This window comes from Meriones unguiculatus, chromosome 17 (assembly GCF_030254825.1).
Source record: "Meriones unguiculatus strain TT.TT164.6M chromosome 17, Bangor_MerUng_6.1, whole genome shotgun sequence".
In the NCBI taxonomy this organism is placed as follows: Eukaryota; Metazoa; Chordata; class Mammalia; order Rodentia; family Muridae; genus Meriones; species Meriones unguiculatus.
Genome location: NC_083364.1, coordinates 39,142,463 through 39,158,362, shown reverse-complemented (window position 1 = coordinate 39,158,362; position 15,900 = coordinate 39,142,463). Strand labels below are relative to the sequence as shown.

Below are 15,900 nucleotides of genomic sequence, written 5' to 3'. Positions count from 1 at the left end.
TTGGGATGGAAGAGTCCATCCGCAGGTCAGTTCCCCTATAGTCTCCCAGTGGTAAATACCACCGGAGGTCTTGATCTCTCGCCTGAGCGGTAGGTCATTAACCCTTCATTCATAATTTAACTTGTATCTAAACGAGTTGAGTTGCTTTGGTTTTGGTTTTTGTTTGTTTGTTTTTTGTTTTTGCTTTCAGGACTTTAGTCACTTCAGTCAGTTTAAGACACTTAATTTACCTGCGCCAAAGAGCTGATAAGATGAGCAAGTTTGGTACCATGGGAATGCGGACTTAAAGAAGTCACAAAAGCTTCTAAGTCCAAAATTAGAAAGTTGATGTTGACAGCATCTTCTTTGGTTTTAGTTTTATTTTTGTCATTTTTTCAAGACAGGGTTTTGTGTGTGTGTGTGTGTGTGTGTGTGTGTGTGTGTGTGGCACAGGCTGAATTTTGGAATTAATCTTTTATAGACAGAGTCCTAAATAGCCCAAGCTTGCCTCAAACTCACTACATAGTCATGGGTGACCTTGAACATCTGATCCTACAGCTTCCACCTTCAAACTTTTGGGGTTTCAGTGTGCATGGCTGCACATGATTTATGCAGTGCCGGGGATCAAACCCAGGACTTTGTACACGTCAGACAAGAGCTCTGCCAACTAAGCTGCACCCAGCCTTCTCTCTCTGACTGCTGAGCACCTAAGTCCATAGGAAAACACAGATACTTGCAGTATGATTCATATCATTAGCAAGATTACAGTTACAAAGTAGCATTGAAAATAATTCTCTGGCTGAGGGTCACCACAGCATAAGGAACTATATTAAAGGGTCATAGCATTAGGAAGGTTGAGAGCCCTGACTTAAGGGTTTATGTATTTTAGCTAATGAGAATGTATTCAGACATAGTTTTCTCCCTCTGAAGTTTAGCTATTTGGTTTGTCATGGGAATGAAAACTTCCAGGGCTATGATCTAATGTATGTGCCTAATATACATCCATTTTAACTCTACTTTGTATTATACAGGATTTTTTTTAAGCTTAAACTGCAGACCCATGAAATCTTATTAGCATTTTTGAAAAAAAATTCCGCATCAGCGCTTCATTTGTGTTTGTTCTGCTAAATTACCTTGACGTTTTAATTGAAAGGCAATTTATTATCATTTTAGTTTCACCATTATAAAAAGTCATGGAAATATTTAATGATTGTGTAGTTTGATCCCTCTGTGATGAGTAGGAAATTATCTTGTCTGCTTGGCTCTGAATAGGTGACACTCACCCACTGAATATATCAAGGCTGAACTGAAAATTCAACTAGAAATCAAATTCAGACTTTTAACAGTCAGCCTGTACGTTCTGCATGCCCCAGAACAGGCAGGAATGAACGTATCAAATCAGCGTGCTCACAGCTGTCTTTCCCTCGTTCTGATTAGGCAGACATTCACCACCTCTGCCCTGTGTATGTTATTTGATTCTTTCGTTTCTGCAGTAGAGAGTAATTTCAGCATATCCAGTTGTGTGTGTGTGTGTGTGTGTTTGTTTGTTTGTTTTTAAGCCCTAGTCATTTTTATAGTAATGAAAGAAATGCTGAGATGGCTCAGCAGTTCAGAGCCCCTGCCTCTCTTGCATAAGACCCCAGGGTTCCGTTCCCAGTACCCACTCGGGGCATCTCACAGCCACCTGGAACTAACTCCAGCTCCAGGGGACCCAGCAGCCTCCTCTGCCCTCCTCCCCAGGCGTCCACACTCACGTGTACACACACACACTCACATATACACACACATACGTGTACTCCCACATAAAAATAATTTAAAAAAGAAACAACATTGAGACTGAGACAGCAGCTTTTTTTCCAGTGGCCCTTGAAGTGACATCGTCTGTTTATTCTACACACAACTTAGCCCACGTATCTGCCCTGCACGCTAAGGAGTTTCTGGTTAGTGAAGTGGCACCATGTCACCAAGGACCCTGGCCTGTGGTTGGGTGGGCATCACAGCCTGCCCGAGACACCGCTCAGGCAATGCTGGTGGCTTCTACTCATAGAGTCAGCAGGCTCCAGGAAGTGGAGCCTAGTCAGCTGTAATGAAATTGTAATGAAATTCCTTTTCGTTAACTAGGTAAGAAATAACATAGTAAAACAAACGAACAGAACAAAAACCCTAAAATTTAAATAGTAGAAAAAGAAAGTATAGCAGCTTATTTCCATTCTGCTGTGCCTCTGGCTCTCTTTCGAGAGACAACTCTATCCCAGTTTCTTCTGTGTTGCAGAGAAGTCTCGACATTTACGTGTGTGTGTGTGTGTGTGTGTGTGTGTTTTTTTTTTTCAATTTATAACTCTTTTCAGCAGTTTCACATGCATGTATCTAGCAATATTTACATATATAAGTTCCCTTGTATAGGTTGTAGGTTTGTGCAGGTGTGAGTGCAGGTGCCTGAGGTGTCCATCAGGGGCATCTGATGTTTGGAGCTGAAACCACCAGTGTGATAATAACTGGTGCTGATAACACCCTGGGTCCCCTGCCAAGACTGTCCTGGCTCTTATTCTCCAAGCATTTTTCCAGTCCCATTTAGCTTGTCTTCACTCTTTGTACATCACAAACAGCATCTCTGTGATTGTCCCACATGTCTGGGCCCACACAGACAGAGCATAACATTCCGCAAGTGGACCGCTGAATCGGAGTCGGCACATGGATCTACGGAGATGTTTCCCAGTCGCCCACCAGAAGATGAACTAGTTACGGGTCATCAGCCGGGTTTAACCACAGTAGAGTTTCTGCCTTTCTGGTGACAGTTCTTTTTTTTTTTTTTCAATGCAGTTTATCCAGGAGCCTTGAACAATCATCTGACCCTGGGTAAAGCCAGCCCACTTTAAATAGCCTCTGGGTAGCCAACCTCAGCATGCCATGTGGGCAATGCAGATAGGTCCACATACATGGAAGCAAGCCAGATCCTCAGCCTTAGCCAAATGTGGAGTTGTTTGTGATAGAGAGCACTCACCATCGGGAAGGTGGAAGGCGGAAACCAGCTCCATCTTTCAGGCGCGGCATTACGCAGCTCTCTACAGTTCCCCCTTTTTGTTTTGGACGCATCAGGCAAGAGACAGTTCTTTAGAGGGTTCTTGTGAGCATGGGCCAAAAGAGCTGCGTGGCCCCGAGGCACGGCATCTCCAAACAATGCTCTTGAGGTGACTCCCAGGTCCGTATGTGTCCCAGGCTTGGTAAAGCCCAATAGACTAAAATCTCAAGACCCTATACCCTTCCAGTTTATACTTCTCGTATTTCATTTGCCGTGTCAGTTCTTACATTGATTATTCCAATCCTTACATTTAATTTACCTGTTTATAATTTCATGTAGGGATAAAGCCCCTTCAAAAATATAAACATAGATTTTTTGTCGTTCTTTGTTTTTGTTACAGTTTGATTTTGTTTTGTTTTGAGACAAGGTCTCACCGTAGCCCAAACTGTCTGGAGACCCTCCATGGAGTCCAGGCGGGCTTTGAACTCAAATCTTCTGGCTCTACCTCCTGAGCGCTGGGTTACAGACAGGAGCCAGAATGTTGAGACAGGAAGATTATTTCTAACTGTGTTTCCTAAAATCATCTGACTCCATCAGTTTGTGATCCTGGGTTAAGTAGTGGCACCTGCTGTTCCCTACGATCTGGAATTTTTCTTGTTGTTTTGTTCAGTACTTTTTTTTTTTTAACTCCTTAGCTGATGTGTTCTTGGATCAGTAGTCCTTTCTGCCCTGATTACCACTGACCAATCAATAAATGATCATACACTGGAAACAGAATACACTACCAAAGCTACAGCACTCTTCCTCCCCCAGTGAACCACGTGAGTCATGTGCAAGCCAACAGATAGTGAGTGCTAGGCTGTGCTTTAGCTTTACAAATCTCTTAGGTGTGTGGGGGGGGCTGGAGAGGTGGCTCCGTGGTTAGGAGTGCAGACTGCTCCTGCAGAGGAGCTGAGCTGAGTTTGCAGCACCCGGAACTCTGGCTCTAGGGGAATTCAGTACCTCTGGCATCCTGGGCACCTGAACTCACGTGCACACACACATCTTCACACAGACACACACACATAAACACACATACCACACTCATTGGGGGGAAAATAAAAGTCTTAAGGGCAGCAGGATGGCTCAGCTTGCCATGCAAGCCACACAACCCGGAATCCATATTAAGGTGGGAGGAGAGAACCAGCTCCGCAAAAGTAGTCCTCTGCCCTCTGCACGAGCTCCGTGGCACTCACCCCACACCAAGCACACCGTACAAGCGATGGCAGGGCATACAGTTGAAAGAGCATCTCTTGAGCACTATTCAATGTTGTAATGGGGTAACTCGGCTGCTTGGGTGACGGTAAGGGGCCGGTGTTGCCCAGTGGGAGGGCTAGGCTCCGAGTCATTTTTTTGTTGTTGTTGCTCTCTAGCTTCATAAGTAACTGTCACAGAAATAAGGGGAAGCCAGAGTAATTACCAGCTATTTCCAATATTAGAAGATAGTAAATATTTTTTAATCCCGGAAAGCGAGCTGAAGTGGGGGAATGCAGCAGTGAGGTCAGAGAATCTCTGTTAGAAATCGGGGCCCTGCTGCCCTCCCACCCTGTGGTCGACACTTAACGATTGGGGTCAGCTGTGTAAGCTCTGGTGCTTTGAAATGCCAGACTCCACGAATGATGGGTAAGAGAGTCGGTTTAATGCCCTCGCCTTCTGCAGCTTCCGTACAATTTTTCCTTAAACATTTAGAGCAAAAGCATTTTTCTTGTAACTTCATAATACGTTCTACGCATTATTGTCAGTGGATATTTTTATTAAAATATTGGTACATATCATAGCTTTCTTCCACTGGCTCTGTTTCACCTTCAGATTGAAGTAGTGAAAACATACGTGTGTGTGTGTGTGTGTGTGTGTGTGTGTGTGCAGGCAGAAAGGAACTGTGGTGACCTTAGAGTGGCGTGCTGTCCTCTATGTGGCCAGAGCGCACCCTTTTCTAGTGGGCTGACCTGTTAAACTGTGGTCCTCCTGCCCTCCTCGCCTTTTCATTTGTACTTAATGATTTTTGAGAGAGCGTCTGGGTAGCCCGGACTGACCTCTAACCTGCAGTCCCCATGCCTCAGCCACCGCAGCGCATCGATGAGAGAGGCAGGCCTCACCAGGGCAGGCTCAGCATAATATTAGCGCATGTGTTTGCAGTGGAAACACATAAAAAGGCACTGACAAAGAACTCCTCCCGACTGAGGACTGGTCCTCCTGTGTTCCCTGGAAGGATGCTGGGTGCCTCCTGCAGCACTTGGAAGCCCCTGGGAACCAGGCTCTGCCAATGTAGTTTTCAGTAGCATCTCATGTGCCTTACAAAGTTTAAGCCCTCTTTAAAATTGTAAAATGAGACGAGATTTGTTGATCAACTTGCTGTGGTTTTGTTCCTTCGCCTCATTTGCCTTTTTATGAATCTCTTCATCAGAAGCTTTACTATTTTCATTGCCTTTATTTATTGTGTAGGGCATGGGCCACACCACACAGATAGAGGCCAGAGATTGGCTTGCGGGAGTCTGTTCTCCCCTCCCGCCATGTGGGTCCTGGGAATTGAACTCAGGTCGTCAGGCGCGGTGGTGGTTGCGCCCACCGAGTCATCATGCTGGCCCAGAATGTTTTTCATTCGATTCTAATGCTAAATTGCTTTGGTGATTCGGGGATAATCCACCAGAAAGAGAACGCAAATAAACCGGTAATCATTCAGCAACAAAACCTGTTCTTACTGTAGGAAACCCGAGCGAGGAGATGACAGCTGCGTGATGCTCTGTCAAACTTCGTCAGCCACCGTGGGGAGGAGGTGCAACCCCACAACTGCTGCTTAGGAAACCCCAGACACCCGCCTGCCCTGCCCATCGCTGCTGCCTTCTGAAGTGTTTGTGTTTTTATTTCAGTGACACTATACGCCTCCTGCATCCTCCTGGGAGTGTTCTTGAACAGCAGCGTTCCTATATTTTTTGAGCTCTTTGTGGAAACTGTCTACCCTGTTCCTGAAGGAATTACTTGTGGAGTTGTCACTTTTTTAAGTAATATGTTCATGGGAGTGCTTTTATTTTTTGTCACATTTTACCATACAGGTAAGAATTTGATATTTTTTTTTTATTTGCTATCTAAATGTGTTATGAGGCAGGCTTGTGGAACTGATGGATAAGGGTCCTATGTGGAGAATTCTCACGCCAACATATTACTAATCTAAGCATTCACACACCAGTGAAGCAATAGCCACAGTTTTTTCTTGAAGTGTGCCCACAGGCGCTAGACTGTTTGAATTTCCCTGGGCTGGCAGGATTGTTCTCACCGGTGTCCTCACAGCCCGCCTCTTGGCCAGGTGAGCTGAGTGTGCATTGGAAGTCACTGGTGATATTACTTTAAAATACATGTAGACTGTTCTCTCTGAGCACAGGGTGTAAATTAGCGTTGGGGTTGTATCAATTTAAAGCCTGGGGGATAAATAAGAGTAAGTCAGTAGGCCGAGCTGTTCCCTGAAACTACTCCAGGAGGCCACACTGCTTTCAGGGAACTTCTGACAAGCCTGTAATTGAAGTGGTGACTGTGTTAACCTCCTTGGCCAGAAAATACATTTTTAAAACATTCAAAGCAATGAAGCAAAATCATGACAACATGAACTTCTAACTGCACCTTGTATCCAAATGATAATGATCTTCGTAATATGATTAACAACAAACTAGACGGCCCCTGTCAGTGCTGCAGAGAAGAGTCTTGGCTCTGCTACACCTGGTGTGGGTTTAGTTTACGGTCAGGGGGAGGTACGCTGTTGTCATTGCCTCTTCTCGTCTGTTTCCAGTATGGGAAGCACCACCTGTTAGCGAAAGGACATTTGCCTTCAACACAGAGCCTTGCATCTGCTGTGTTGCACCTTTAACTCACTGCAGTCGTGCCAAAGTGGAAATTAAGGGGCTGTCGCCTCTTTGTACAGCATAGCATCAGAGCTAGCGTGTGCCCCTGGCACGACAGAAACAATTTTCCAGCTGACGGGCCCACGTTTACTAAGTGGTCCATGCAGCCTAGCAGAACATGGTTTTTCCTATCAACTACAAATAGTTTTTTTTTCTCCCCTCATGGTATTTAAAAAAAAGCCGTTGATGTCAGATAATCTTATCCCCCAATGAATCTCTTTCCTTGGTCTCTAGTGTATAACACTATTGATCAGTGTAAAGCAGGGAAGGCACCAGTAACAGCAACCAGTCTAAAAGCTACTTCTCTTACTCCGTTTTCATTACTCCTGGAGGTTAGGTACTTTGTTGAGAAAAGTTTTCTTTTACTTTACTTTAGAGATTTGGCACATGCTTAAGAATCAGCTCTGATGAGCTAATGGGGCATGGTGAGGGAGATTAGAGGGCAAAATGGCAGGACCAAGACAAAGGAGGGGCAGCTATAACTTCTCACTAGACCCCAACTCTCAGAGGCAGCAAATACTGTGGTTGTATCCCACACATGGCCCCTGAAGACTCAGTCCATGTTTTCATCCCTTAGCACTGTCATATGCAGAAGAGCACTGTGTGTTTGCTACTCATCACTTTTCTAGGTCCAGCAGCAGCTTTTTTGGGGGTTTTGTTGGCTGGTTGGATGGATGGATAGATGGATGGATGGATGGATGGATGGATGGATGGATGGATGGTTGGTTGGTTGGTTGGTTGGTTGGTTGGTTGGTTGGTTGGTTGGCTGTTTGGATGGTTGGTTGGTTGGTTGGTTGGTTGGTTGGTTGGTTGGTTGGTTGGTTTTTTTGAGACAGAGTTTTTCTGTGTAGCCCTGGCTATCCTGGAACTGACAATAGATCAGGCTGACCTCAAACTCAGAGCTCTTCCTGCCTCTGCCCTTGCCTCTGTCTCTCAAGTGCTGGGATTAAAGGCGCACATCACCACCACGCAGCTTGCTGCAGCAGCTGTTTTAGATCCAGCAGACACTGACACCTGACATGACTTAGGTGGAACTCTCCATGCCGAAGATTCAGTGACCAGAAAAGCATCAAGCACTGTTTCTGCTAACCCCTGCCCTGGTGAGACAACCAGGAATTTATCTGGCCTTGGAGAGAACACCATCCTCTCCTTAGTCGCTTTCCCATCCTGTGTTCTTAACACACATCTGAACAGCTGGTACAGGGTTTCTGCCTAACCTCTTGGCTGCTGGGAACAAGTGGAACTTGCAGTAACAATTAATCTTAATCCACCAAGATGGTTTCCAGACAGAAAACTTTGAGTAAATGCTGGCATGTGGGTACAGATGTGCGGGTAGGCATGAGCGCACACAGCTGGAATTCTGTTACTTCTTGGTAATTGATTCATTGATGCTACAGTGTAGCTGAGCAGGTTTCTGTTGTAGAGTAGTAAACCCTTTGAGTATGTGAAGATGAGGGGCACAGGTTACCTAGCAGCGTGACCCTCATTGAAATCCCCTCTCACACAGTTAGCTGCTGCTGCCTATAAATCCTGCCACAGAGCACACACTTAAGGAAAAGCTGAAAATCTAAAAATTTTATAAAATGACTTCCTCAAATCACTCCTAATGCTGCAGCTCAGTGTCCTAAACATTTTGTATAACTGACTTGATGATCTTCAATAAAGCATATGGGAATGGCATAAATCAGTAATTTTTTTGTATTTTTGTTGTGTTGTGTTGTGTTGTGTTTTGTTTGTTTGTTTGAGACAGGGTTTCTCTGTGTAGCCTTGGCTGTCCTGAACTCACTCTGTAGACCAGGCTGGCCTCGAACTCAGAGATTCACCTGCCTCTGCCTCCCTGAGTGCTAGGATTAAAGGCGTGCACTGCCACTATGCCTGGCTCATAATTCAGTAACTTGAAAAATCTGTGACGGGTCAATTATTCTCACACTGTTGTTAAGTCCGGAGTTTATTGTTTTTTAAGAAAGCCTAGGTTTCATTCATTCATTCATTTTGGTTTTAAGGGATACCATCTCGCTGTATTGCCCAGACTTGTCTCAGACCCCAGAGCCCTGGCCACCCTCCTGCTTAACCCTCCCTAGGACCGCCAGCGATAGGCATTCGTCCCCATGTCTGGCTGAAGCCTGGGTTTTCATCATTGTAAAGAACTGTGATTTTTAGCACTCCTCAAGGAAGTACTTCGCTTCCTTGACAAAGTTCTTTCCCGCCCACGCTGAGCTGTCTGGCGGCTGCCTGGGATAAGTTTTCAAGGGTGCGCAACTCCCCCCCCCCCACACAGGAGCCCATCAGCTCAGAATGCATGGCCTAAGGGTGGGTTCCACCTGTGCTTGCTTCCAGATCAAGGCCATGGACTAAGTGGAGCTCTGGGCCCCAGGGCCTTTCAGGAGTGCCTTGTCACATGAAACCATATCAGAAATTTTTTAGCATTTTTCTGACGTGAGGTTTTCAAGGCCAGTTTCTAGAAAGAGAGCTGCTTGTTCCCTGCCATAAGAGGAATGTTTGCTTGAGACCCCGAGTTGTGACTGTGCAGTGACACCTTGTTCTAATAACGTCACAGAACAGAATCAGTTCGGGGGATGCTGCTGTCCTCCGTGTATCCCTGAAGTGCAATCTGGTTTATATTCTGAAGTTTGTCTTATCAGCTGTTTTTGTGTCTAAGCTCAGCAGCAAGTTTGTCCAAGCGTATTAAGATTTTTCAAGTGGCTGACTGAACTTGAGGCTGTAGTGTCACTCAAAAGATCCAGGGACCTGGCTGAGGTGGGCAGCATCGCCAGTGGTTACTGGGAGAGCAAAGGGGAGGCTCAGCGGATGTGGACCAGCAATGCCACCCTAAGAAGCAAAGTGCTGTGGTGGTAAGGTCTATAGACAAGTCCTGTGGAGTATGGGGAGCAGGCTGTCGACAGGATCTGGGGTGTCCGCCGGCTGCTCACCAGGAGAATGGAGACAGCTTTCTTGAGTACCAGTTAGCTCTGGGGGTTCCGGGAATGGGGCTTGTAGGTGCTCAAACTGTAAGCGTGGGACACTGAGGAGGGAAGAGGCTAGCAGCTTCTGGGATTCGGAGAGAGGATGGACAAACATCGCAGAGGAGCTGTGCATGTCGGCGTGGTGCACACGGCCAGCGCAGAGGAGCTGCACAGAGCTCATGCAGAGCGGAAAGTGGCGCTTGAGCTATAGATTGGCACTGAAGATGAGGCTGCAGTGTGGTAGACGCTGGCAAGCAGCTCATACAGGGGTGGCTGGGTAGTCCTGTCTCCCAGCACGCATTTCTGCTTCCTCCAGCGAGAAGCAATGGGAAGGTTTACAGCCAAACAGATGAAGAGTTAAGAATGCAAACATTTCTGTGGATCAGGTAACATTCAGTTATGTTCTGCGACACTGAGCTCAAAAAGTCAGTGGTTTGCTGGCTTTGCAACGTAGCCAGATTGTTTAGGTGAGCGCCCTTCCCCCCAGCTGTGGTTTCCATGAACCGTCTTCATCAGGAAGAGGCAGGTACTCCCCTGTCTCTGACCTTTTTGCTTCCTGAAAAGGGAAGTGATTGTAAAGAACACTTGCTGTTTGTTGAGCCAAGTGAAATTCCTAAAAGTGGATTTGACTTTTCAGAGAGACACAGTAACGAACTAACATCTCAGCCTAGACAGAAGCAACAATTTCACCCTCTATTGAAAGAAATGTTCAGCTTTGGCAACATTGGACAAACCTCCTGCCGGAAGGGGAGCCAAGAATAAGTCAGTCATGGCTCGTGTATCCCTTTAGCTTCCTGTAACCTAAAAGTCCCTGTGACTTAGAAGGAGCAGTTGCAAACCACAGTGGCAGGCACCTGCTTCCTTTCATCCAGTGCTTACGGCTGTGGGGTCAGGGTGCTCAGCCATAGTACAGTACTTCCTAACTGCTTCGTCCTGCCTAGTAAAAATTACGGGAAATCCGGGCCTTGTGTTTAACACAAAAGCAGAAAATGCCTGAGCGTCCTTTGAGGGACTGTGGGAGTGAAGGCGGGATGGTAGGGGCCAGAGCTTCTCCAGGTACAGTGCCGGAAAACGGCTTGGCAAAAAGTGGCGGGGGAGCGCTCGTATGTCGACGCTGTGGGGTACCGAGTCCCACTTTAAGCGCAGCTGCTGGGTGATGAGGGAGCTCTTCATGAGCACAGTATGGAAGTCACCGCAGCGGCCGCTATCCTGGTCAGTTTGCTGGCGCTGTCCAGCTTTCTTAGGCTCTGTGAGCTGAGGGTTAAACTATAGCAGTGGTTCAAGGGTTGATGCTTCCTGGAGGTGTTGGGATCTTATGGGAAGACAAAGGGAAAATGTGAACACGTGGAAAGGAGGGGAAAAGGACAAAGCATAGTCTTTCTTTTTTTTTTTTTAAATTGGAACAGGTAATATTAGCTTGGTAGTTGTCCATGGTAGTTGGCCCCAACCACCGTGAACAAGTTCTTTATGCCAAGATGATGCTTGCTCCCAAGCCTGGGGATCGATGGATGGCTGGGGTTGGGCCAGAAGGAGGCTGGCCAGATGCAGATCCCTGAGCTCCAAGCAGCAGCCAGGGACAGTCACAGCTGAGAGACAGCAGGTGGCCAGGAATGTCCCGTTACTCCTAGTTCATGAGAACACTTTTGAAACTGATTCTTGATGGCATTAAATCAGATAACAGCCTGCGTGGATGACTTTTGCAGGTTTCTCAGTGATTGGCATAACCCATGACTCTTCATGGTAGGAGGGGGGGAAAGATAAATAGAATATAAAAAAAGAATAGAAAAGATGCAAATACACTGGTCCCTCTAGGAGTAGAAACGATTAATTCTTTAATGTTTCACCTTATTTCCCCACAGCTTTGTACCCTTGTGTTTTGCAATGGTTACTATTAAATATTTTTGTTCAGAAGTTCACGTTTCCATGAAAACATTATCTTGAAAGTCAATTGAGGAGGAGGGGAGATTGCTCCGTGGGTTGCTGTGCAAACTTGAGGACCTGACTGCGATTCTCCACACCCGTGTGACGAGCGGGGCCTGGTCACTCCAGCGCTGTGGGGGACAGACGGGAGGGTGGCTGAGGTTTGCCGACCACCAGGCCAGCTGGGAACTGACACCCTTCTCCGGCCTCTGGCTGTGTGCATGTGTGTGTATACATTGAAATAAAATAAAGTATGATTTTCCTCTTTAAACCCACTTGATATTTCTAAACCGAGCCCAGAGCGACGGTGATAGAGGGCACTTAAGAAACAATAAGCTAATACTTGAGGTGATCAGTTTTTCCGTTTGAACCAATAGATTGAGTTTGCAGCCAAAGTCAAGGTGTATCAAATTGATGAAACGTTATTAACAGCGTGGATTAAATAGGTCCAGTAACATACCACACACATCCAGACTGTCAGTGTGAAGCGGCTTCCAGGGCGCCTCTCTCATGCTTGCTTCGGGAAGCAGAGCAGACACCTCAGGGTATACAGGCGATGCTTTGCTGGGTGCTGGAAAAAAGAAAAAAAAGCTTAAAACTGCTGCATTTGATTTTATTTCTCTGTCTTACAGAGTTGTCTTGGTTCAACTGGTGCCTTCCCGGGTCGTGCCTGCTCAGTCTTCTCCTCATTCTGTGCTTCAGGGAATCCTACGACAGACTCTACCTTGATGTGGTCGTCTCCGTTTAGATCCACAGACTTGCAGGACTCTAAAGGGACAGGACACCAGTACTGTGCATTCTCTTGGAATTGCACATCCAGTGGAAGAAAAGGCAAAGAAAGAAATGTCTTTCAGAGGTTTTGTTAAGTTACAGAGTCTCACATTAATTTAATGACTACTAGGTAATAGTAACACAGGACTTGAGTGTCATAGGGATTTGAATAGCACACGTGTGCTAGTGGCACACCCGTGCTGGTGGTACCCGTGCTGGACCCTGGGGTGGCAGTGTGACATCCTGCGATGCACCACCCACGTAAGTAACCCCTGCGTGCATTGTAACAGTGCTGACCTACTGATGAGCTGCATTCTGGGAAGAAGCAAGGAAGATGAGCCCTTCCAGGCTCACGAAGGAAGAACAGGAGGGCCACCACTAGCTTCTATCTTGGAACCCTGTATCAGATTTTAATTACAAAGTAGCCGAGCTGTGTACCAGTGGTAGAAGTTAGTTACCGACACTATGTGTTTTTCTACTAAAGCCATTTCTTATATGACTCCTTATTTTTAATCGGATCGGAAGCCTTTCTCTGTCTTCGGGGACAGGCCCTGCCTCCCGCACCCCCTTGTTTCTGTACATACAGCGTCAGTCACAGCAGCAAGGTGACTCAATGCCTGATGGGGTTGCACTAACTGTTGGGTGAAGAGTGTAATTCCGTTACGATGTAGCACTTTGTTAAAAGGAGAGCCACAGAGGAGGCCTGTGTGCCTCCCACACGTGTGGTGGCACAAGCTCAAGCCCAGCTCCCACTGTCACCTACCAGGTTAGATTGTGTTTAAATGATTCCCATGTCAAAAGAACGGTGTATAGCATTGAAGGTTTCAGATGTGTGTGTGATTTCTGAATTGTACCCTTGTGTTTTAACTTAAATTGTACTATAAATGAAGTCATTGTATTTGATTGGACAGAATTTTGCCAATACCTATTTCTTTCTATAAATAATGGATTTAAAAAGAAAACACATTCATTGCATGGCTCTTGGACCTGTCTTTCACTAGGTCATAAAACTCACTGTGATGGGCCTGTGACACTGACTGCTCCTGGTTGCATAGCTCCTCTTACACAGAACCAAACTTGAACCAAACTTCCAGAGCGACACTCCACCTGCCTCCTCATTCCCCTTTCCTCAGGTGACATAACTAGTCCTCTTAGAGCTCAGTCTCTGTGTGGGTGTAAGCCAGCTCCTGCTAGGCCAGGCGGAAAGGCTGGGCGCCCCTGTGCATCATTGAACACCTGCAGGTGCACCTCTCAGCACAGATTCAATTTGAAGGCTACATACGAACTTAACTTGGCCTTGGAGGAGGGTTCTGGGATTGCCTGGCATCTTCCGAGGTTCTAAATTGGAGAGTCCTCAGATTTAACATCAGTCTTCAGTCACTTGTGTGTTCGAAATTGGAGAGTCAGTCTTCAGTCACTTGTGCGTCGTTTCTTGCTCTAACTGGTCTGCTCCCTTAGCAGCGAAAATGGAAGGAAGAAAGAAGCTGCTAAAGAGAAGAAACCAATACTCTACAGCCAGGCTCTCCCAACTCTGTCCCCCACCTTCCTCAAGTGAAACAGAAAGGCAGGATTCCGAAGATGACAGGAAGCTAGTCAGTGAGGACACGCACTGTGAGGTACTGATGGTGCTACATAAAATCTGCCATAAGGCTTCTGGTGAGGAACACTTTAACGGATGGTTAACTCTACTTTTAACGCAAAGTACAGAGTAGCGATATAAAAATACGACCTAGAGGAGCTAACTAACTGCTTGAAGGCATCCCAAGTGGATGCCTTGTACCAGACACCAGCTCTTCTCCTCGGCACGTGAGGTGAGGCCAGTCCCCTATCTCAACTGTGGCTTTCCCCACAGCACACAGCTGCTCTACTGACACACTGCAGCTTTTCTGAGGGATGAAAACTTGGCCTTGGAGGGAGGGCAAGCACAGCGCGTTATACATCTCTGCTGCCTGATCCCATGTCAACTTGACGCAAGCCAGAGTCCTCAATTGAGAAAATGCCTCCTGAGGTATTTTGTTAATTAGTGATTGATGCGGGAGGGCCCAGCCCATTGTCAGTGGTGCCACCCCTGGGCTGGTGGTCCTGGGTTCTGCGAGAAAGCAGGCTGAGCGAGCCAGTAAGCAGCACCCCCTCATGGCCTTTGCGTCAGCTCCTGCCTTCAGGTTCCAGCCTTGTGAGAGTTCCTATCCAGACTTCCTTCCGTGATGAACTCCAATGTGGAAGGGTGGGCCAAAAAAAAAAAAAAAGCTCTTTTCTCCCCAGCTTGTCTTTTAGTCTCAGCAATAGAAACCTTAACTAAGACAAGTTGGTACCAGGATAGCAGTACCATACCAGGGTACTGCTGTAACCAACCTGACCGTGTTTTCGGGGGGCTGGGGGGAGATTGTTGAAGGACTTGGGAACTTTGGGCTAGAAGAACCGTTGAGTGTTGGGAGCTCTGTGGGATGTTCTTTGGGCTCCTGGAAGGTAAGAATGTTGAGAGCTGTGGCAGAAGATGGAGGACTGGCTTGTAAAGTTTCAGAGGGAAATTTAAAGACTCTGTGGGACCATTTGCTATTTCGAATTAAGAGCCTGACATTCTGGGCAGCTGGGGCTGAAGAGTCAGCCGTGATTAATGAGAGGCCAGCATGGTACCTGAATGCTGCAAATTCCATTATTTCTAGTCAACACATACTAGCTCTGCCCTTGTCTCATAGAGAGCTCCACCAAGCTCTCTATGTAGGATTGATAGAAATAACTCCAAAGAAGCCAATTACCTTGTCAAAAGACTACTGCCGTCCAGTGTCTGTGGGGATCGGTTCAAGATGCCCTTGCATCTTTGAGTCCTCTGTGGAAAAGCGAGTTAGTATTTGCATATCACCCCCACATACCTCCAAGGTATTTTGAACTGTGTTCTAGAATACCTGAATTACCTAGTACAGTGTGTAAACAGTTATGCTGTATTGTTAGGAAGTAAGAAAAAAGTCTATACATGCTCAGTTCCATTGTAATTTTTTTTCCCCAGTATTTCAGACCTGCAGTGGACTGAGTCCCTGGATGCAGAAGGGGAGAGGGGCACTGTAGTGACAAAAGTAGACCTATATTTTCTGAGCCTCAAACTCCCGCCTCACAGCGTCACAACGTCATTTAAAGTGCTTAGGGTATTGATAAAGATTCACGTGTCCGGAAGGGAGGAGCTTCACAATGCAGAGAAACTGCCGTGGAGTGTGGGCAGAACAGGGTCTGAACTTCATCCATGAGCTCTCGTGTAAAGTTTAAAGTAAGCAGTGTCACGGGCACGTTAGTGGCTCTCCAGCCTTCACGGGGACTCTATGCAAAG

The 15,900-nt window shown here is 46.5% G+C and overlaps 1 protein-coding gene across 2 annotated transcripts in view; it reads left to right on the top strand.

Moving 5' to 3' along the window:
* Slc49a4 (solute carrier family 49 member 4) overlaps positions 1-13,543 on the top strand; it is a 72,287-nt gene extending 58,744 nt beyond the window's left edge. Inside the window, exons 8-9 of one of the 2 annotated variants that reach the window (XM_021634644.2) lie at positions 5,905-6,087; positions 12,443-13,543. In XM_021634644.2, coding sequence (XP_021490319.2) covers positions 5,905-6,087; positions 12,443-12,558 — 299 coding nt within the window. In that variant the 3' untranslated portion in view covers positions 12,559-13,543. Of the gene's footprint in view, positions 1-5,904; positions 6,088-7,865; positions 8,478-12,442 lie in introns of those variants that run through there. The other variant, XM_060370322.1, reaches the window with a different exon arrangement.
* Positions 13,544-15,900: the final 2,357 nt, after the last annotated feature.